The sequence below is a fragment of the Calidris pugnax genome, unplaced genomic scaffold, assembly GCF_001431845.1.
Source record: "Calidris pugnax isolate Ruff unplaced genomic scaffold, ASM143184v1 scaffold360, whole genome shotgun sequence".
NCBI lineage: Eukaryota > Metazoa > Chordata > Aves > Charadriiformes > Scolopacidae > Calidris > Calidris pugnax.
Window position 1 is genome coordinate 117,621 of NW_015091129.1, and position 23,184 is coordinate 140,804.

The following is a 23,184-nucleotide window of genomic DNA, read 5'->3' on the forward strand; positions in this document are numbered from 1 at the left end:
AAAAAAAAAAAAAAAAAGAAAAAAGAAAGAAAAAGGCCAGTTTTAGGCCACTGTACGCTGAGCAGTTGTGCATGCTGTGCAGGGGAACTCCTCATGTCCAGACCTGTAACAGTTTACAAGGCAGATAACCACTATTACCAGGACTGGTAGCACTGAACGGAAAATGATTTTGAAAATTGCTCCATCCTGGGCAGTGTAACTCATACATGCTTCAAAGGTTAAAGTGGAGTTATGTCCCAGGATGTTTTATAAGTGGATGGATAAATAAATAGTACAAAGCAATCTAGCAAAATTCAGTATAATGACCACATTGAAGGTGTTATCAGGCCTGTTTAAAGAGGACATACTGGATAATGCATGAACCGCTTTTAACAACCTTTTTGTATCCACATGAAGCTGTCGGTCAGCACTTAACCTCAAATATGTAATGAGGTGTTTACAGTTGTTCCAGAATATTAAACTGTTAGAAGTGACACTCATCCGCCTCCAGTCACTTGCTCAGACCTCATCACAAAGGAATTGTTTTGAAAAGCTCCTCCCAAATTATAGTCATAACCCCAATGGTCAGACAGATGGTTTGCAATAAAATCTGCCAGCAGTATTTTCACAAAATAAACCTTATTGTGATTTCTGTAGTTCAAACAGATCTGTGTCAACCTTGGGAGAAGAGCAGCTGGGAATCTTATCGTTTCCTCAAGTTTTGTTTTGTCCTCTCATGAGTGACTTGTATTTTCCATGGCAGAATTCATGTGTAGTCAAATAAAACATTTTGGACACTATTCTTAATCTTCACAAACCCAGATGGACACTGTGAATGATGCTTAGCATTTCCACCCTCCTGCTCTATGATATCATGTTCTTATGTCATTTCCGTATAATCCCATTTTATGCAGTAGATTCATCTTGTCTCTTATTGTTCTTTGGTTTTTTGCCATGATCGTTTCTCTTGGCCATCACCCTGCATTACTCTTTCAAATTTATTTTTCCATGGATAAAGCGTCCTGGTTCTAAGGATAAGATAGCTGAGGACATTTGAACTGTTCGTGTTGGTTTTTGTGGAGGAAAAAACCACAACAGCCGCAATGAGTCATGTTGTCTCATACACTAAAAAATACACATTCTCCTAATAAAATGGAAACTGCATACAGGGATATGTATCCCTATTTGCCTGTAGAAGTGAGAAAACACTTTCTATTGCATGAAAACATACATTTAAACCCCACTGGATTTGAAATTGAAGTCATTGGCAGTATTAGTATTTGATGTCAAAATTATTAGTGCATTTGGAAAAATCTAAAATCTCAGACTCTTAACAGTGCCAACTTTCATTAGGTACCTGAAACTTCTTTCATGTATTGCAGGTCGTCTTTGTCAGCTGGTGTAAAAGCTTCTGGGACTGTGGACTTGTGGCACTGGATGATGTATCATTGAGCCTGGGAAGCTGCCAGGCTGCTGGTAAGGCCATGTATACTTGTTGTCCAACAGCTGCTATCCTTTTTAGAAAGAGTTCATTACATAACCTAATTTTCCAAGCCTATCCTACAGCTGCCTTCTTCCCACTGTGGTTTCTTCTCTTTTCTTTTTCCAATAAGTATTGCATAAATCCTATTTTTGCAGTAGCATACATATGGCGAGGACGAGTTTTTGTTTACAGGGAGACCAGCTAACTCCTAATTGATTTCACTGACTCCGGTTCAGTTGTACATAGGTGAGCATTCCTTTTGGGGCATTACAAGCAGAAAGTATTTTTCAAATGGCTTTTAGGACCCCAGAAACGGACCCAAAAGCACTATTTTCAAAACAAAGCATTATTCTTTTTAGTCCAGAAGTATATTTGTGCAAGGCCAGGACACACTCCCTTATCTGAACTGCAGCTTTCTAATGAAGACACATGAGTCCAACTCTCCCTCCTGTAGTGGGAGGAACTGAATGTTTTTGAGCAAGGCTTTACCCTCTGACATGGACATGCTAACCTCTCTGAACTCACCCGAACTCCCTCTTCTGGGGCTTTTTGAGATTTAACAATGCAACGATTGTATCCTGATTTGGAAACCATTCTCATGAGACAGGCAGAATCTATACTCCCGTTCTTCTTCGGAATAAAGCCATGCCTTTGAAATGTGATGAAGCTGGTCTACCATGCCATTTATATTCCCCGTAATAAGAACTTTTTAATGACCTCTTTTGATTGTATTTCATGCATTCGGCAGCTAACCGTTACAGAACAGACAGATACCACGTGTATAAAACAAGATGCCATTTTTCTAAAGCATTTCCGACAGTTGTTTTGCCTTACTTAGTTCCTAAGTAATTTGAAAAGGAACCAAAGGTGCGTAGCTGATATTTGGGTGTATAGTCATACGGGGACTTGTCACTGATGGCTGCAAAAAACCACCCGAAAAATGCTCCAGAGTATGTGAGGCATCAAGGCTTTCTCCTTTCCAAAATGTGAAAGCAACTCAGTGTCTACTGCTGATTCACAAATTCAGATTATAGCAGAAGAGCTGACAGAAGCTTCCTGGAGAGCACTTGAATTGTCAACTTTCTCTCTTCTGCATCATCTAATAGAACTGAAATAATGAAAATACTCTAGTAATCACAGGTCTGTGGTCTGTTGTGTGTGGTATTAGAATCTGGTGTGAAGGGAACACGAGAGCTAAATGAGGTTTTTGATTTCAGATCACAGAAACCCCAATCTTTGACAAGACTCATTTAATATGCATGCTATGCATGCTGGAGCTCATTAAACGGCTTGGGGTGCCACGGTAGTGAGAAGTAGTCTTGGGATCTTCACAGTAGTGAAGAAAATTACACTGGTAAAGCCCATTGCGGAGTAAGAGCTGTGATGAGATAATAAACTGTCTGAGATGTTTTAGAGAATATTTGTACATGTTAGTGAGCCAGACCAGGGCACAGATTTCCCCAGAGCTATGAAGAAAATGAAATAAAATTTCTTACATAATTTTGAAGCTACTGTGGTTACTGTAAGTATTGCTAGGTAGATATAAGTGATTTCAGCAGGTGAGTGAATACAATACATTGCTTGTGCAATCTCTCCATGTATGTGTCTGACATATATTTGCAGTTTTAAACAGTGTCCTCTCCTTATAGATCTAGCGCTGCCCAGTCCTGGAGAGTGTACTTTTGAAAAAGATGAGTGTGTATTTACTCAGAAGAAGAGAGGTCGTGGGATTTGGCACAGGAGGAGGGGTCCAACTCCCACTTCTTACACCGGGCCGAGAGGAGACCACACTACTGGGGTAGGTGAGTTAAGCTCCACACTGAACTTTCAGAACAGAGACTGATAGTTAATCAAAAATACTTTGAAATGATAACCTAAAATACATAGAAAGTTTTTACTGTTCCGTTCAGAAAAGTTATTAAGCAAATGAAGTAAACGTGTTTCTTAGAGGCCTGCAGGTGGTTTTGAGAATGCAACATTTAATTTTAATTATCTGCAGAACAAGTGGGTAATTTGGTCTTCATGTCCTAAGGTAGCCCTTTCCTGTGGGAGACAAAAGGACGGCATGATTCTCCAGATTTTGCAGAAAAGCCTTCTTTCAACCCCCTAGTTTATGTGAATATTCCCTGAAATAGAAGGCAAACAAGTGGTTGGGGGCTCTTTTGCATCACAATCTTTCTGTTCAAACTTAGAAGAAAATAGGGATAGTAAAAGAGGTCCTCCAGACCCTTTGAAAAATCATCTCCATAACCTCACTTGTGTAATTTAAAGTCTTTAGGAAAGTAGGGCCCCCATTAGCATGAGTGAGTGCACAGAAAACTGCATCAGAATTGCCCCCACACCAGGGCCAGTACCTGGTGACTTTTGGAAATGACAAACTGCGTCACTGCCTTGGGTGCTTCCTGCAGAAGAGGACCTCAGTAACAACTCAATTGACTTCAGTAAGATGGATGAAAGTGCTTGTGAACTTTAAATGCGTACATAGGTTTGAAAAAGCTTTTGGGGCCTTTGGGTTTGCCCTCCTTCACTGTGGTTAGCATTCTTTCAACAAGTTATAAAGCCAGTTGCAGACAAGCTGGCTTATTTACGGTAACCATCTATCCAGTCTGTCAAAAATTTTAGCTGGATTACAAAAGCAGTTGGCCTGCTCAAAAAGCTCACCAAAAGGTATTATTATTCTGTCAACTGTGATTGACTGTAAAGCATGTTAAGTGTTATCAAGCATAGTTATTTCAGCTGTGCGTATGAAGGCTTGGTCTATACAAGCTAAATTCAAGTTACTCTGGAAAACTGTTTTGTTTCTAGTTAACAAAATAACAAATGCTTCTAGTTAATAAAATGACAAATGTTTTGTCTTGTTTCTGATCTCTTTATCTAAAAAGATGGCCCTGTGCACGTTCAGTAAATCTGCCTTTCCTATATCATGGTAGAATTTCTGTGATACCTGTGCCCTGAGCACGGCATGGAAATTGGCTAGAGAGATGTAAATTCATGTTGTGTGGGACTATATGGCCAAAATCCTTCATGTGGAGTTCAGAATGCAGATGGGAATGTTTCTCTTTGGCTTGAAATTTCAGATCACTAAGAAATTATATTCTTCCATTGTTAATTCTACACAGTACTGATTCTGGGTAGAAATATGAAGGGCCTTCAGAGATAATGAAGTTTCAAAGCTTAGAACTTCTCCTATGTGTTATGAAGTAAAACTGAGAAACATAAATCTGACCATATTCTGACTAGATCTATTAGCTAATTTATCTAAGGGGACAGCATAGGCTATCTACAAATCGTAAACATTTCTCCGATAATCATACCTTTGTACTGTGGAATGACTTTCAAAAGGGAATATTGAAATTCTTGTCACTTTTCAATTTAAAAATTAGATTACATTAGAGTGAATTAGATGGCATACTGTCTGTAAGTCTTTGTTGCCTGTGCTGTCCAGTTCTTCTGCATCAGCTAGACGTGTGATCACCAGCTTTAAAATAAGTAAGAATTATTTCAAATGGTTTTTAAAGCTCATTTGAGAATTTTTATTTTGAAATGTGTGTCAGACTCTTGGAGAGGCATCTGTAGGTCATTTCTGTATTGTCTGGGAGACCCTTCTTTTTCTGCAAAATATGGTCCAAAAGGATATCACATTAAAATTGCTGGCTGTTTTGGTAGATAATGAAATTCAATTCTGTAAAAGAATTCAAGATTCAGGTTTGTTTGATGCTTTTTTTTCCTGGTTATTCCCTAGATAATACATTTTATTCTTCCTCTTTCAAATACTTTATATCCCGGCTCTTGTGTTTGCAAGGACAATAACTCCTTACAGTAGGAGCAACACTTTGAGAGTTTCCAGCTCAAGAAAAGGAATGGGTTGTTAGCACAATCTTCTTGATTTCTAAGGCAGAAACCGAATTTAGGCCTATTTTCAGTTTACATAGATCACTAAGTATTCTGAGGTCTGAGGCTGATAGATTGACTTTAGAAGTAGTGAAGCAAGATAATCTTGTAAACTGTGCTTGTGACAACAATGTTAGTTCCTTATTTCACACATCTCTTTGCAGCAAGATGTGCTGAGAAATGCGTGGATTTGAATTCACAGAACCAAGGGCTGATCTTGCCTTTCCAACAAGTTTATAATACGATTCAGGTTTTAGAATTAAAGGCAAGTGATTTTATTATACTATAGTAGGAGCTGTAGGTGTTGAGTTTTAACTTAAGGAGCTTTTAAGCATAGTGAACATCAAATTCCTCGCAATGGCTTGTACTAGCTGTGGAAATTCTCCCAACACACTGTACTAAATTATCTTTTCTTTACAGACCTACAAGTGTAGGTAGTCTTCTTTTCACCCTTTCCCTCTACTGCTGCTCACCACCAAACTACAGCCCTGGTTAGAATGGCTGTGTTCTGCATGGATTTCTGTAGATAATAGGACTCTGATTATCATGAGAGACACCCCAAGCTAGTGAGAGACACCGCTTTTCTCCTGCCTTATTGATCCTTAGGAATTCTCTCCCGCCCCGAGGGCAATCTCACCACCAGGACTTGTGGTGGCAGAAGGGCAGCTTTTTTTCTCCAACACCACAAAAAGGGAGCAGTGGGGCGGCATGAAGGGCTGCTGCAAACCCCGAGTTCACTGCCTGCTGGTGGAGTCTACATCTCAAGACACAGAAGAGCTGCCATATGCAGCAGGTGATGGGACATGGGGGAGCTCCTCAGTCTTCTGATATGCCTCAGTTTGCTCCAATTGGAGATATTGGAATGAGGGGAGGAGGAGGGGGGGAGTTAATTTGCCTGCCAGCAATTAATCATTAATTTTTCCACAGATCAGAGTTCATGACAATCTTTCATTCATTCATGGATGCTAGAGAGTCTAGTTTTCCTCACTTGTGTCTTCACATCTTGATCACAGAAAGAAAAATGTTATTGATGTCCTATGTGATTTAAAAGAGGTATTTCAATTTGTTTGCTTTGTTGATAGCATCAGCTCCAACCATGGCCTAAACCGTACCCTCAGATGTACATGCAGCTGTCTCTGAATTCCAATTAATGGGCCACTGTCAGAGTGCATTCCTGGTTTAGAAGAGCTATGATTTTTTTCTTACTTTGTATTCATTTCTTTTGCTATGTCTTTCATCAGATATAAACAATTTTTAAGTGTTCTTACATTAGTTTTTGCAAATATTACCATTATTACACTTCAGAATTATTACAGTATCACAAATACTGCAATTCATGAATATCCATGGCATAAAAATCTCTATCAAAATAGTTTCAATCGTAGTTTATTATATAATGAGCATGTTGAGAGAGAATGTATTCTATGCTGCTAATATTTGCTTGTATATCTTTTTAAGGATACTATATGTATATAGAGGCGTCTGACATGGTCTATGGACAGAGAGCATACCTAGTTTCAAGATCACTAAGGGGAACCTCTGGAAAACAGTGCTTGACATTTTTCTATCACATGTATGGAGCTGGGACTGGATTATTAAGTGTTTATCTAAAAAAGGAAGGTGATGAAGAAGAGATTCCCTTGTGGAGGAGGACAGGGGAACAGAGCATCTCATGGCTAAGGGGACTGATAGAATATGAAAGTGATAGAAATTACCAGGTAAGAAAAAACAAAAAAAAAAAAGCAGTGAAAATGCAATACTGAACTGAACTACGTGGTAGAATTCAAGGTTTAGGTTGTACTAAAAAAAAATGAAAATCTTTAAATGTAGATAGCATTGAATGGACACCTGGACAAATTGAAGTAGTGCGTAATGTCTTACAAATGAAGGTAGGGAGGGAATTACTAAGGACATGAATACGATGCAAGTATGAAAATGGTTCACTGATTCATTAATAAAAAATTATTTTTTAAAAGTATTTAAATGCAGTTTTCCCATCATGTCTTGTCAGTAATGGTAGTTTTTATTTAGATCCTTTGTGCAATTTCTTTTCCTTCAGCTGTCTAAAGCCCTGTCTAGATTTGACATAACCACTAAGCTGTGATAAAGTGGCTTCTTGTTGCAGGATGGTCTTTCTGAAGTGTTACCAGAAGCAAGGGATGATGCAAAGCCAGAGCTCTGCCTTTGGTTTCAACCGTGCCAGCATTTCAGTATTGCCAGAGACAAATCCTGCTTCAGTTTCTCTGTCAAAGAGGAAACTGAAATTGCTATTGACTGAAACATCACTGGGCACAAAACTGTACTGGCCACTAACCAAAGATGTTGTGTGTGGATTTTTTAATCACTTTGTCTTAAGAGCCCAGAAATTAATCAGGAAAAAAGAAACCTCTTACCAAAAAGCAAGTTCACCTTCATCAGTAAGACCGCAACATACTATTGTAATGCTTTTTTCCCCCCTCAAGCCTTGCTGCATATGAGCAACACACAGTGACACATCTGGGCTGAAAAGCAAGGCAGAAATGCTACATCACAAGAGAAAATTTATCAGTGGTCTGTAACAAACAGCAATTTCTTAACAAATTGTAACAACATATTTGACTCCTTTGGCATAGCACACACCGAAATTGTCTGACCAGGGCAATCAGCCTGCTGATGGAGAATAGAGGTTTCTTTCCAAGAATCTGGCTTTTAAGACATACTGCATCGTGGTTATTTTTTTAGTCCTTCCTCCTATGGGATTAATGAGAAGCCGTGTCTTATCTTTACAGATTATTTTTGAGGCAATCCGCGGTGTGTCAATAAGAAGTGACACTGCTATTGATGATATTCTGTTCCAGGCAGGACCCTGTTTGGGTAAGTGTTTAAACATACTTTGTTTCTCTTAGGAGACACCTAGCAATTCACAGTGCTTTTTGTAATTAGACATGTGATACTTCTTGCCTTGAATCCTCACTGAATGGATCTGAATTTAGTGCCATGCTGGTGGGCTAGTGCGGAACTTTTTTCTTTTAATAAAATGCGAGACCATCCTCAGAATCTGGGCGAGTAAAGACTTTTGAAAAACCATATGGCTGTCCCATTTAAATCCAGCATGGTAATTACATTCTGTCTTAAGCATTCTTATGTATGATAAAAATACAAATAATTACAGTATTTCCCCCTTCTTTGTATTCTAGAAGTGGAAGAAATTCAATTCTCATCAGGCTATCCTGACAGCTTAAACGAAATTGAGTACTAAATACAGTCTGCTGAAAGGATTGATGTGCATAGAGGATTTGTATGTGAGAAACTGCACAAACTGTCTATTTGAAAATATCTTTTAAGAAAATACTGGACTGGTTTGAATATGCACCAATGTATAGGAAGAACTCAGAGCACTCATGTTCCTTGCCTTTGCAATGAAATTATTGACTCAGGGCTTCTTAGACTTTTTTTTATACATTTTTTCTCTTTTGCATGAGGTATCAGTTATTACATAAAGGCTTCCCATTTTGCACAGATCATTCATTTTAATGCCTTTTTTAAAAAAAAAAAAAAACCACAAACCTTTCTGGTATATAGGTAAAAAGAGGAAAGTAAAGATGCACAATTAAAATCCAATATTGTGCTATCTTAAATCTGCATTCAGTGAATGTTTTGTGTTGGGTACAGAATGGTTTTTTGTTAAGGAAATTATAAATATTTTGAAATAATAAAGAAAATAGTATTAGCTACCAGTAATAGCCAACATGTTAAGTGCAATTATTCATAATGACAAATCTCTCTGGGAAACTCTTAATGCTCTGCTGGCAATTTTTTGTGGTTTTGTATTCTTTTACTATAACAAATATATTTGTTAATAACAAATTGCTAATAACAAACTCACTTTTAGTGTTCCAATATAATTCAGTGTAAGCTGCTGACATTTTGAACTATATTAAATGAAAGCCTTGGAAGCTGTATGTTTTCTGGCATCCAAGCCTTGGGGATATTTTAATAAATCTGTTTGTACACTCATAGAGATGTACTTACACTTTAGCCAACCACAGATGCCTTGCATTTATATTAATAGGAAACTGAATTCACACAACATGTTAATTTTTAAGATGATGTGTTTGTTTGTAAGGTTTTGTTTTGAAATTATTATAACTTCCTAATAAAATGTAACTTTGAAAAGCATCTTATTGCTCTGCTACAGACTTTATAGCTATTGGTGTAACAGGAAACAACTGAACCTCATGTAATGGCCTGAATTCAGTATTTTGAATATGAGGAGAATGAAATGTGTGTCACGTCACCTACGACAGCTGACAGAAAGCAATCTGATCTACTACAGGGAGTTCCTGTGTTGAGCCATAACAATTATTTTTAAAAGCCACCACATTCAAGCTGTTGCTGCAAAATGTGAGCCCTGAAAAGTGGGAATAGCCTTTGCTCCTTTCACAACAAAGTACACATTTTTTCCTAATGGTGTATAAGGATCAACAGCACCTGGGACAATCTAGCCGCTTGCATCTTTAGTAAGTTTTCATTTTGGTGACACAAACAATTGAAGATTGTCACCATTGGCAGCTGGTTTTGAATGCCTCACTCTTGCTATTCTGAAAATGAAAGCAACCAGAAACAATAGAGTGTTTCTTAAGAGTCTGTACAGATTTACAGTTCTTCTATAAAGCTTATGCTTTGGTAGCAACATTCAGATCAAATCATCTAAGCAGAAAACAAGTGAAAATGAAGTGGTTAAAATCATCAGGCTTGATGGCTCTCCACACTTCTGATGGGACTTTTTTGTAAAGGAAATGAAGCGCAAAGTGTAACTACTGGACTCCTGCCTCCAACAATTTATGCAACTCTGCTTCACTCCATCAAAATAATCAGATTTAGACTGATATGAACAAGAACATAGGCAAAGTGCTCTATTCTGCTCTTCGCTGGGCATTCTCTAGGGACCTCATTGGTACAATGATTTTGTCAGTACCGAGGGCAGTATTTATCTATTGGGTGTGAAGCACTGTCCTGACAGAAAAAAAAAAAAAAAAAAAAGAAAAAGCTTAAGTTCTTCCTTCAGTATGGAGAAACAGCACCTTTCCACCCATTTCTGCTGCAGGAATTAAAGAACAGAGGGAGAATTTGAAAGGTGGATTTAAATTACTTTAGTGTCTGCTGAATACCTGTTTGTGAAATGGGAAATTCACAGACTAGAGAAAGAATGGCTGCAATCATCTGAAAACTAGGGAAAGTGTTCTAAGATTTCTCCACTGGCAAACTTCAGTTTTATGGAGATAAAAAACATTCCTTCAGCTCTGTCCAAATAGGAAATTCCCTGTACAGCTAATTTCTGCCCTGGATCCATTTTTATTTAGTGTTCCTTTATCACTGCTGCAGTAGCTGTACAGGGACAGCTACAGCAGGGCAACAGTTCTGAGACTTGCAACACTGGGCCTGATTACTGTCTGAACATTTCTTCAAAAGCTATTGGAGAACCTACAAGTAATTGCTTTGATCCCATTTGTGGCACAGTCCATAAAATGGAAATGAAAAAGAAACCTTCAAAAGCGCTGTAACATCCTAAACACTAACAACCCTGTATTTGATTGCTCTAAATGCAGCTTTGTGCTGGAGTGGAACTCAACTTGTCCTGAAATCAGAGGAAAAACCCTTTCATTGTCCTCTTGCTTAATACTGGAACTTCCTATGTTCCAGGCTGTTGTCACTTGTCCTATCGTTGGATACTCTCAGGAAGTAACACCTGTAAACAACGGGTTGGTTTTTGTTTTTGTTTTGTTTTTTTCGCGTGATTTGTTAAAAATTAAGAACAAGCAAGCAGGCCCAGACAGGTGGTGGAAGATGAAAGCAAGCCTCCAGCGGAGCCGGCCTGTCCCCAGGAAGGCAGGCGACGGGTACCTCTGAAGCGCGGGCCGCCCAACTGCTCGGCTGTGCTGCCACCTTGTGGGGAAAGCCGCCGCCACCACCGCTCTCCCAGGCCGCGTTCCGCCGCCCAGCCGCCGGGGAAAGGGATGCCGGCCGTGACAGCCGAAGGGAGCCCGCGGGCTGCGGCCCCGGGGACTGCCCAACCGCCTCCCGCTCCCTCCGGAATCACACTAGGGGCGAGCCCCGGTGCCGGTCGCCCCTCTTCCGAAGGGTGAGCTCCGGAGGCTCGGCGCCCAACTCTTCGCACTCCGCACCGGCCGGGAGGCGGCCCCAGCTCCGGAGGACCGGGACCCCGGCAAGCCGCCTCATTGACCGAAACCGAAAGCACCATAACTTCCCTCACGGCTCGCCGTTACCGCCCTGCGCTCCTCTAGCCAATGGACACCAGCGCGGCACGCCCTAGGCCAATGAAAGGCTTCGCTGCGTCCTAGTCCCGGCCCCGTCAACCAATGAGCGCGCTACTCCCCTGCCCGCCGTTTCCCACCCGCCCAATGAGAGCCAGGCGCGGGGCGGGTCCTCACGGTGGTGGTTGGAGGGTGGGCTGAGGCGGGGGGAAAGATGGCGGTGGCGTCGCCGGCGAAATGGAGCCTTGGCCCCCGTCATGTGGGCGCCGGCGGCAGCGCGCGGGCCGTGAGGAGTACGGAGGCGCGCCCCCGCTTCGTCGAGGGCTCCATCGTCAGGATCTTCATGGAGAACTTTCTGTAAGTGCGCGGTCGGCGCTTCCTCATCCCCGGTTGCGGAGGCCGGGCGGCCGCCATTGGCCGCGGGACGCCTGCGGGCGTGGGGACTCCCCGCCGTCTCGGGGGTCGGTGGTCATCCTGAGGGCCCGCGGCTTCCCCCGGCCCCGTTTTAAGGGGGGGAGGGGCGGGGAGCCGGCGGCTAAGTCGGGACGGCCGAACCTGGCGCAGGGACGCTGTCGTGCACGGAGCGGGGCGTCACCCGCGGTTAAACGGGGTCCTTGGTAAGGCCTTGGGTACCCAGGTGAGTCGGGGCTGGAAGAGGGAGTGCGTGAAACGTTTTTTTTTCCATGGAAGGTGATGATTCGCTGAGAGCGGGGAGAGGACCTGTTATGTGGAATGCGAGTCCCCTGGGTCGGTGGTGCGATGTCACATCCCTAGGGGTGCGTTCCCCAGTGGTGGTCCTGTTGGCCCTTCTTCCCCTGGGGTGGTGGTTGCTGTTGTCTGTGTCAACCTCTGCCTGTTTTGCTTTTTTCTTCCTGTTAGGTGATTGTCAAGCAGGGGAGGAAGGGAGAGTGGAGAAGATGTTCACAGGGCAGCAGGGACAGGTCTTGGGAATCATTAGGATAAAGTGTCTGTGATGATATCTTTTGCAGGCTATCTCCAGTTTCTGTGTATTGGGAGTACCATTCTTTTTGGAGCTATTATAGTTGCTAGTAGTTTTCAGACCATCTTCTTAGTGCTGGTATGCTACTAGCTGCATGTCAGCCTTGAAAACAGTTCTGACTGGCATAGTTCATAGGCTGTGCTACAGGTGTCAAATGAAGCTTCAAACATAGTAGTTAAAGCTTCAGCACGAGGGGTTCAAATATGTCCTCTTCCAGAAGTACATGGATTATCTTATTGCCTTATCATTAGCTGTTTTCTGTTTCTTCTTTGGTGTTAGTGCCTCAGTTCCTCTTGCTGTGTTTGGTATAGTGCAGGAATAGAGCATCAAATGGTGGAGTTCGTTACAAATTTGGGATGTTACCAATCATACCAACATTAATGTCTTGTCTTGAATTTGGATGCTAGGGCTTGGTCTCTTCCTGTAGTTGCTATTGCAGTAGGCATGCTGGATACACACAATGAAAGATGTCTGATACAATTTAAAAAAAAAAAAAGTATCACTGATAACAGGGTAATGTTTTTGCTTCTTGTAACTCAAGGAAGCTACTGTATGATGTATCCATACAGAGTTCCGCAGAGGGAAGGGATGTGAACCTTAGGAAATTCAACAAGACCAAGTGCAAGGTCCTGCACTGGGTCACAGCAGTCACAAACACAGGCTGGGTAGAGAATGGACTGACAGCAGTCCTGAGGAGAAGGACTTGGGGATGTTGATGGATGAGAAGCTCAACATGAGCTGGCAGGTGTACTGGCAGCCCAGAAGCACATTTATATTGTGGGCTGCGTCAAAAGCATCATGGCCAGCAGGTCAAAGGAGGTGATTCTGCCTCTCTGCTCTGGTGAGGCCCCTCCTGAAGTAGCATATCCTGCTCTGGGGCCCCGAACATAAGAAGGACACAGACCTTTGTGAGTGGGTCTAGAGGAAGACTGTGAAGATCATCAGAGGGATGGAGCACCTCTCCTGTGAGGACAGGGAGAAAGAGTTCGGGTTGTTCAGCCTGGAGAAGGCTCCAGGGAGACCTTATAGCAGGCTTCCAATACCTAAAGGGGGCCTACAGGAAAGATTGGGAGGGACTCTTTGCCAGGAAGTGTAGTGGTAAGACGAAGGGTAGTGGTTTTAAACTCAAAGAAGGTAGGTTTTGACTAGATATAAGGAAGAAATTCTTTAGTGTGAGGATGGCGAGATACAAGATCAGGTTGCCCAGGGAAGCTGTGGATGCCCCATCCTTGGAAGTGTTCAAGCCCAGGCTGGATGGGGCTTTGAGCAACCTGGTCTGGTGGGAGGTGTCCCTGCCCAGGGCAGGGGGGTTGGAGCTCGATGATCTTTAATGTCCCTTCCAACCCTAACCATTCTATGGTTCTATCATTCTTGCAGAGCTTAAGACCCAAGTACATTTTATGGGTTAGGGGAGCGGAATCTCCTTCTATGTCTGCAGTGCAGCATTCAGCTGGAATTAAATGTAGCAGTCTTGACTGAATTAGCTCAATTTTCCTTCTGTCTTTTCTTTTTTTTTCAACATGTAAAATAATATGATAGCCTAGTAAGGTCAATAGAAATTGTCATTATGTGACTAGGTTTCATTCTTTATAATAATTTGTTTTGAAGAAAATTACTGTAAGTACTCAGGCTGGTAGCAGTGTATTCCCCAGTGTTTTATTGGAGTGTTAGATTTCACTCTAAGTTTTTTTACAAAACAGTATTGGAGGTTTGAGGCTAGATTTGATAAAATTATGTCATATGTAATATTATGGTGAAATGCTTTTAAGCAGGTAAATTTTTTTCAAAGTGAGATAGTATTTATAAGGTTAAAGAAATTATTATGTTTTCCAGAACATATGACGTTTGTGAAGTACATCCAGGACCCAATCTGAACATGATTGTAGGTGCTAATGGAACAGGAAAGTCAAGCATTGTTTGTGCCATCTGCCTGGGACTGGCTGGAAAACCTTCTTTCATAGGCCGAGCTGATAAGGTAACTATGAACTTTTGGAATTTTCGTGTTTAATTTGAATTTCATTAAGAGCCCTGTGCAGCCAAGGAGGGGGAAAAAGACTGTGTTCCTTGATTTGCTTTATTTTTATAAAAAGTAAGTTGTCCAAATTGTAGAATAACCTAGGGCAGAGACAAAGGCTTTTATCAAAGGGATTTTGCCTTACTTGACTTTGTTGTCTTGGCTGAATTATGAAATGGAAACACCTGAATTGTACTAGAACCTGAGTAGACTAGAGGTTATATTTCAAAATGTCTAAGCCTCCACAGTGAGGGAGAAAAACACCAACAGGTGCATAAATAAAATTTGATTAGAAATACCAACTAAAGGAGAAATGGAAAAAAAAGTCTAACTTAATTCTCGAGGTATATAGAAACTGTAGAAATAACATTATCTTAATGTGTCTGAGAATTTATCTAAAAGCATGGAGTCACTGGTCTTTCATTTAAATGGATGTTGGATTGTTTTGGGTTGTACTACTATTATTTTCATTTTTTGCTCCCAAGAGATTGTGCGTTGACATAGTAGGAAGTTTGTATTGTCAGATTTTTAACTTTTGCTTTCTTGGGAAATTCTGGTTGGATGGACTATATTTCAGTAGATTTCTGGGGTACTGAATCTGGGTGCCTAAATGGTTGTACATATTCTCTGGTTGCAACTCAGGCAAATATAAATATGTAAATTGACTGCATGGCAGCCCTGTATGTTGCTATTTTCATTGGTTTTTTGTATTTGTAGGATAGTTTTTTATATTGTTAGAATTGGCGGTTCTGCTGTTATAGATATTCAGCAGTGTCTTTCATTTGTATTGCTTTTTTTCCCTGAGTTCATGAGAATTTCTTCCTTTCTGTGGATCTGCTGATTATAATTGGTTCAGTTTTGGAGGTTGAAATTGTTAACCTAGGGAAGAAGTTCTAATGCTACTAGTTGATAAGGAAGATAATAGTGTCTTCCTTTATTTTTATTTAATATACAGCCAAAATAAATTGTAGGTTTTAATCATAAGTTTTCAAAAAAATATCCCATTATAGCAACCCTATTATACAAATACATATTTTTGTAAGAGATTACATTTTAATACACTGTTATTTTATGATAATAATTTCTGTAATTAATTTTGTAGGTTGGTCTCTTTGTGAAGCAGGGGTGCCTGAAAGGTGTAGTAGAAATTGAACTGTAAGTAATAAAACTGTATTTCCTCATCCATTTTTAATTAGATATTTCCCTACATAGTCAGTCATAAAGTTGTGAAAAAAATCTAGTGTACAGAGGTCTGTCTTTAAGCTGATGATTTACTTTTTTTTTTTAACCCAGATTTTGAAATTTTAAGGTTAAATAATTATGACATAAGAAATAAGCAGTCATGGCTGGTCTTGATTTCACTTTCTAAAGCATTTTACCTTGTCTTGATGTGCAAAGAATGTATAGATAAAGTTTGATGTATATAGCATGTTTAGCTTTTGATTGCATTTAAGGTTCAGATAATGCAGATTCAGTCAGTTTTGCCATCATGATGTAGTGTTTGGAAATTATTTTTAAAATAGAAAAAAGAAAACTAGATGACCTGCCTTCACTGCCTTATGCTATACTGCTGGTATGAGGGACTCCTCTACATTCTTACTGAAAACATTGCATACTGAAACAAAAGAATAAATAAAAAAAAATAGATCAGATTAATTCCTCCAGCTAATGCAGTCTTATAGGTAAGCTTTTGCAAAGCAAAGCAACTGAAAATCATTAGAACGTACTCTGTAAAATTCCACCAGTAACTTATGGTTACAGGGCAAGATTACATGCTTCCTGTAAGTTGGTCAAATTGTATAAAAAGAAAATTGTGTACAGGAAAAAAGATATACGGGAACAAGACTTTGAAAAAATCCTATCCACTTTCATTCTTGTGGGAGTAATCAAGTAAGACATTCTTTGGAGACTGGTCAAGCAGTGGGTCAGGAGGTGGGATGTGTTTCCGGTAGACGGTGTGATTGTTTTAACATAGATACATCCCAATGTTACTTGAAAGTCTGAAGAGGGACTTGCAGAATGTGAAGACTTAACATTTCTATTGTAGTGGTTGCAATATAATCCAGTCTAATTGGTAGACAGTACTTAAATGCAATATCTAGGGTGAGAGAGCAATGATGCAGGAGTTTGCTTTTCGACAGGAATTTAAAAATTTCAGTTCTATAAGCAAGCAATGTCTTGCTTGAATTTGGCCCTTTGATTGTAATTAAAATCAAGAGTTATAGTAGTAAAATGTCCTTAATTTTATAAAAGAAAGGAGCATGGCTTTGTAGGCCTTTTGAAGGAATCCTGGAATGTTATAGTAAAGTGGGTACTTGGGAGGAGGTAATCATACAGTCTTCAAGAAGTAGCCTCATATCATGATGGCTGTTGGATTACTTCTACTTTGAGCTCTATTCTGAAGTCTGCTAAGATACAGGGCCTTCAAACTGTTATGAGCCCTTATCCTTCATCTTTAACAATATGCTGACTGAACAGACACTGGTCAATTTCTTAATCAAAATGGTGACCAAAATTTCATGAGTTTATGACTATCTCATTGCTCATTTGTTATTGATGCATCTTAACCAGGCTAAAATTTTGAAGATAACTGTTGAGCTAGAGAACTGTGTGGACAACTAGTGCATGTTTGCTGTTCTTTAAAAATAGAAAATGAAAACAAATTAGTATTTTTCATGCTGCATGGTACTATTTTTATTCCCAAATGGAATATGTGTATATATATGTGACTCATTGATGTAGTTCTGTACACTAATATTTTTTTACTTTAAAGGCATAGTGTTACTCTGCACCTCCTGCGTACCAATTTTATATACATTTTATATAACTATTCACATCTGTTACAATTTTTAAATGGTTCATACGTTCAGCATGAGTATGCCATTTATATAAATAACTTCCTCTGAGTTAAGATTTGTAGGTGTTCTTGATGTTTGCCGTGTGAGATTAATTAATCACTGAAGTACTGGATGTTTTCTGAAATGTGAATCTTCTGCTACTGTCCTCCATTTAATTTATATTAAATGTTTAGATATCTTAAAGTTTGAGTGGCATAACCCTAACATACTTCGACACTTGGTAACCTTTGCATACTCTCAAAAGTGTAAACACTTCTTTTTATTCATCAGGTCCAAGGCACCTGACAATATCATTATCACACGTGAGATTCAGGTGGTGAACAACACATCAGCATGGTTTATCAACAGAAAGCCAGCAACCTTGAAAACGGTAGAAGAGCAGATTGCAGCCTTAAACATTCAGGTGGACAATTTGTGCCAGTTTCTTCCTCAGGTATGAATGAATTTTGAAAGCCAGTGAGTGCAAATGGATTGCTGTGTTTTGAGAGGGTTTTGTTGCTTCTTAGCTTTTGTAGCACTTCAGTGATTTAATGGGACAGCAAGAAGAATGAAAGGGATGAGGTAGCCATACTGGTCTGATAGTGAGAGAAAGGATGAACTGTGTGACCTTTAAGGCTCACTGATTGGATGATTTTGTACCTGCTGTCAGTTGACAGTGAAAGGAAAGCTGCTGATGTTCCCCATGTTGGTGTTTGAGTAGCAGCACTAACAATGGTATCTCTTGGCCCTGTCTGTACTGCTGTAGGGATGTTCTTAAACAACAAATCTGTAGGGAAATTTCTGTAAGGTCTTGAGATCTGCCACTGTCTCTGTACCTTTACTTGCATGGTTCCTGTAGTTATGCATCCCTGACTTTCCCAGTGCATCCCTACATGCACTTTTCTCTGGTTATATCCAGGCAGTTCCTCCTGATTGGATCTTGTACTTGGTAAGTGAAGGGAAAGAGTTTCTTGGATTTTGTTCTCCAAAAATCAGAGCAATCCTACTAAATGACTCCGTAGTTGCAACGGAGACTACTACTAGAGCCTTTTCTGTAATGTCCGTGGCTCAGCAGTTTCTTGAGCAACAGTGTAGGACTTAAAGATATGTAGGATCAAGTTATGTAAGTGTAAAATATCCTGATGGAAAATTGCTCCTCAAGGAGAGAGATTAAAGAATACCTCAGGAAGTTTCCGTATGTAAATCCATGCGCAAGTATGTCAGGATTTCTGTGCAGATAACAAAGTTGCCTCACAGTTCCACCTTAAAAAAAAAAAAGAAAAGCTATGGCAGGTTCCTTCCTAAGACCTTCCCAGTCCATGTGGATTGTCAGGGATGGTAGTAAAAAAAAACCTTACCAGACCCTAGCTGACCATGAGTTTATTTTTCTATTTGAGGACAGTAGCATTCAAGAAGACATGATGAAAAGCATGAAAATTTTGAAAGCTAATATTGTGGAAACAAATATTCGGAGTAGGGGGATTTGTTTACATATTCCTAATATTTATTTAGAGTAGAACTTCCTGCATGCTCTACCAACATAACTTTTCTATTTAAAACATCTTTTTTTTCATTAGTACATAAATGTCAGTTTAGTGAATATTACTGTGTTGAAAGTTCTGGTTTATTTGCTCTCTGCCACTGCAGCAATGGCAAGAACACCATTCACTCCAGTCTTTGTTTTGAGCTCTTAGACAGCAGCAGTGCTTTCTGATACCCTAGGTTGCCAACCTTATATATTAACTTCTAGATTGCTTAACTTTTGAATTAATCATAGCATTTCTGCTGGGAAGGTGTAGCCTCAGCAGCCTGAGAACCAATATTAAGAATACAGTTGAATAAAAACTTTAGTTGTACTAAACTGTCTTGTTCAGAAGAATGTTAGCCAATTCAAAAATAACGAACTAACCCCATGTCCTCAACAGCTACCCTCAAAAGCTGTCAAACAGTCAAGAACAGCTAAGATTTAAGCTTAAATCATTCCAGAACAGCGCCAAGAAAACCATGGATGAACACTTAAAAATGTTTAGGAGGATTTTGTTGCTAGTCTGAGATAGCCATCCTATGCTTAACTTCACTGGCATTGGACAGTAGGTCAGGTGGTGTTCATGACAAGTAAATTACAGTATTTAAATCCAGTATTGCTGTATTATTTAAATCCAGTATTACTGTCTTGCTCTCTTCTAACTAGTACGATATTTTTGTAACTTTTTTTATTTTGTAGGACAAAGTTGGAGAATTTGCAAAACTGAGTAAGATTGAGTTGCTTGAAGCCACTGAAAAATCCATCGGTCCTCCAGAAATGTACCAATATCACTGTGAACTGAAAAACTTCAGAGAAAAAGAAAGAGAACTGGAGGTAAACATGCACATTATAGAGACAGAAGGGAGTGACTATAGGGAAATTAGCATGATGAAATGTAATGTGAGATCTTACAGAATTAGAAGGTGGTATTTTTTTTTTTTTTACAAAGTCTGTGGTAAGTTGATTTTACAAAATCACGCTCATCTGCTCCCAGAATTTATTCACTCCAACACTCACGTGCTTGTAAGCACAAAGACATGTGCTAGGGGTGTGGATGTAGAAGACAAGGGGTGCCAGTTGTCAAGTACTCATCACTTCTCTGGGATTCTTGACTGGCAACAAGTTTTCTGGACTGGTCTTTCATCCTTTTGTAAGTCATCAGCTGTTGTAGGGTGGTCCTTTGCTTTAATCCTGCTGACTTCAACTTCCATAAAGTATGGGCAATATTGTTGCCTGCTACCTGTTCTTCCTGGTTTGGAATGTAACAGGCCAGGAGGAGAAGGGAGAGTGTATGCAATAAGCTGCAACCTTGTTGCCATCCTCATTTAAGGCGGCAGGGTCTTTCCCTGACAGTTACTTGCACCCTGATTTTACCAGAGTGCAGGTTTAATAATCTTTGCAGAAATAATGTAATCCTTGCTATTACTGCTATTACTGGGAACGGTGCCTTGGGCACAGTTTTCTGGGAACAGTGTCTGTTGGTAGCCATACGGGCCATTCATTTAATTTATTGTTCCGCTGTTTCTTCTTGTGCTTGTGTGCACACAAGCATTTCATACATACTACGTTCACATACCAACCTTAATGTTTCTGTTGCAAATCTTTACAAGATCTTTCACAAGCATTTTTCCTACTTGTAGTTATAAAAAGCACTTATGGTGGTTTAGAAATGTCTACATTAATGGAGGCTTGAGATGTAGGGAGTATCTTCCTGAGAAAATAATAAAAAAAAACTTGGCTCTTTAAATTAGATTTGTTTTCAAAGAAAGTATGTGATAAACATACTTGAAAAAAGCTGGAAAACTATTCCTAGTTGGGTTGTTCTCATCTAATTAATGCTGTACTAAAATTCCTCTCTCGTGGCAAGTTTCTGCTTTAACTTACAGGTGAGGTGCTGACTGTTTCTGAAAATTGTTTTCACAAAGTAGATACTGTAAAACACGAAAATGTATATTCTTACAGAACTTATGCAGAGAGAAAGCTAACTCTTTGGAGAAAATGAGACAGAGGATTGAACGATACAAACAAGATGTTGAGAGATACCATGAGCGCAAGCGCCATCTAGACCTAATAGAGATGCTTGAGAGGAAAAGGCCATGGGTGGTAAGTTTTTATTTTCTTTTCAGTGTTTTTTTTATTACCTAACATTTTTTCCTAATACTGCAATATTAGAAATATTGCCAAAAGTTTTTTTAAAAGTAATTTGACCAGAGTAACTTGAACATCATTACAGTTGCTTGGAAATACTGTCCTAAGCCTAATTTTGACTAACTTTTTGTTTTTAACAGAACGTGGTTTTGGGGGTTTTTGGTGTTGGTTGTTGTTTTTTTTTCACAGGTTGCCTTCCTCCCTTGCTAATTTTAATTTATTAGTTGAGGTTTGGTGTGCATGACAAACCACGGTGAATATAGATTGCTAGTCTCAAAAATGTTGGCATTTGGAGACATGGACATTGTAGACAAATTTAAGAAATTTAAAAGAGCCTTGAATCAACAATAAGGTCACTTATACAAAGCAAAATAAGTCTTTCTGAACAGTACTTTGATCATTGTTGTTTAGTTTAATGTTGAATGGTCAGATTAAATTATTTATAAACAGCTTAAGTGATGTGGATTTTATTATACTGAAGCAATATGTTGTTTGTCTTGTTTGCAAGCTTTGTAGAATTAAATACAGATACATCTTACGAAAACTTATATGTAGTATTTGTGGAGGATGTAGAAAACCTTTGTAAGGTATTTTGCAGATAACAAATTCTCGCATGGGTATGCAAAGAACTTTATGTTCCTTTTATATTGGAAGAGCAATGGGATTCAGGGAAGGTACTTTCACTACCTTCAAACCTCTGTGCTACCAGCATGGAGGGATATAGGAGCAGCGGTTGAAATAGGCAGATGGTGGTAGGTGCTATGGAGGTGGACTGTACACTCTGCGCTGTTAGGATTGGACTTCTGCACTTGCTGAATGATACAGGTTTTCCCTACTAGCCATGCATTAGGCTGTCTTAGTTAAAAAGAAGAGAGAGTTATTTTATTATAGTTAATGTAGAATGATACCAGTTGTTCTCTACTTTAAGATATTTGCAGATGCAGAACTCTGAGGGCTGGTCAGAAACTGGCAGGGGTAAACTAAGTTAGGAATTTTATCTGCTGTCTGTTAGATTGCCATCCATAAGTTTGAGAACAGTGCTTTTATTTACGTGTTTCTTAAGCAAATTTAGACAGGCTTCTTCACACTGTCTTTCACTGCTATCTTCTAGACAGTTTGCATTGCTGAGTGTATTAAATACTTTTGGTGGGTGCACTCAATTTGGAGAAATTTGACTTTTTGGCCACTGAATCCATAGTGTGTTTTGACACCTGCGTAAAGTTCCAATTTGTAATACAGCATCAGTAGCATGTAGCAGATTGTTTATCAGAAGTCACTTGCCTGTGGATAATCTACAGGTGAAATCAAGGGTCATCAACATAACTGTTTTACTAGGTAGAAGATATTTGACCTACAGGCTACAACAGAATTTCACATTCCATTGTGATCCTCAATATACAAGATAGTTGCTGTTTTGTGATTTGTCAAATCCTTCTCATAGATCTCTTGGTATCTTCCTATATTTCAAAATACCAAGCTCTATTTAAAAGAAAAAATGCATTCTCTTAGAAGAGCGTATTTATTTGTCATCTGACGTAGCACTGTTTTTGATGTATTAAAAGTGGGTTCACCAAAGTTGAGAGTAGCATTGGAGTTTATTCTTCCTTCTGTACATCTTTCCCTTCCCCCATTCTTCCCAAAAGGTAGATTTCTAGTTGTGGACAAAACTTGCCTAGCTGTTTAGAATTGCTGCTGTAACAAAAGAGAACAGCTAGGTGAGCCTCCAAAATAACCAGGAGGCAGGTGTATAAACACTGCAGTATGTTATGAAATGGAGAAGACAGACCGCCTGAAAACAGATCAACTGAAATAACATGCTGGATAGTCTCTTGGTTACAATGGAAAAGAGGCAGTCTAGGACTGAACTTGTTTTACTGTTTGAACACTGGAGAACTGCATTTTTATTCTGAAGACTCTGCTAATCTTCACCTGAGGAGATAGATGTCTTTTCTAGTCAATGCCATCTGCTTCTGTATGTGGAGGATTATACACCATTTTTATATGTGTCTATGTCTATTAGGCTTTTGAGCATCTGCTTTAAATTCCGTGAAAT

At 39.5% G+C, this 23,184-nt stretch overlaps 2 protein-coding genes across 2 annotated transcripts in view; both read left to right on the forward strand.

Moving 5' to 3' along the window:
• The window catches only part of MAMDC2 (MAM domain containing 2), a gene marked incomplete at its 5' end in the record, with an annotated part of 62,221 nt that extends 52,710 nt beyond the window's left edge, over positions 1 to 9,511 (forward strand). Inside the window, 5 exons of the mRNA XM_014958465.1 lie at positions 1,362 to 1,455; positions 3,112 to 3,264; positions 6,812 to 7,071; positions 8,122 to 8,206; positions 8,530 to 9,511. Coding sequence (XP_014813951.1) covers positions 1,362 to 1,455; positions 3,112 to 3,264; positions 6,812 to 7,071; positions 8,122 to 8,206; positions 8,530 to 8,591 — 654 coding nt within the window. The remainder of the gene's footprint in view (positions 1 to 1,361; positions 1,456 to 3,111; positions 3,265 to 6,811; positions 7,072 to 8,121; positions 8,207 to 8,529) is intronic.
• Positions 9,512 to 11,818: 2,307 nt separating this feature from the next.
• The window catches only part of SMC5 (structural maintenance of chromosomes 5), a 50,942-nt gene continuing 39,576 nt past the window's right edge, over positions 11,819 to 23,184 (forward strand). Inside the window, exons 1-6 of the mRNA XM_014958492.1 lie at positions 11,819 to 11,964; positions 14,441 to 14,582; positions 15,724 to 15,776; positions 17,750 to 17,912; positions 19,683 to 19,817; positions 20,946 to 21,086. Coding sequence (XP_014813978.1) covers positions 11,822 to 11,964; positions 14,441 to 14,582; positions 15,724 to 15,776; positions 17,750 to 17,912; positions 19,683 to 19,817; positions 20,946 to 21,086 — 777 coding nt within the window. The 5' untranslated portion in view covers positions 11,819 to 11,821. The remainder of the gene's footprint in view (positions 11,965 to 14,440; positions 14,583 to 15,723; positions 15,777 to 17,749; positions 17,913 to 19,682; positions 19,818 to 20,945; positions 21,087 to 23,184) is intronic.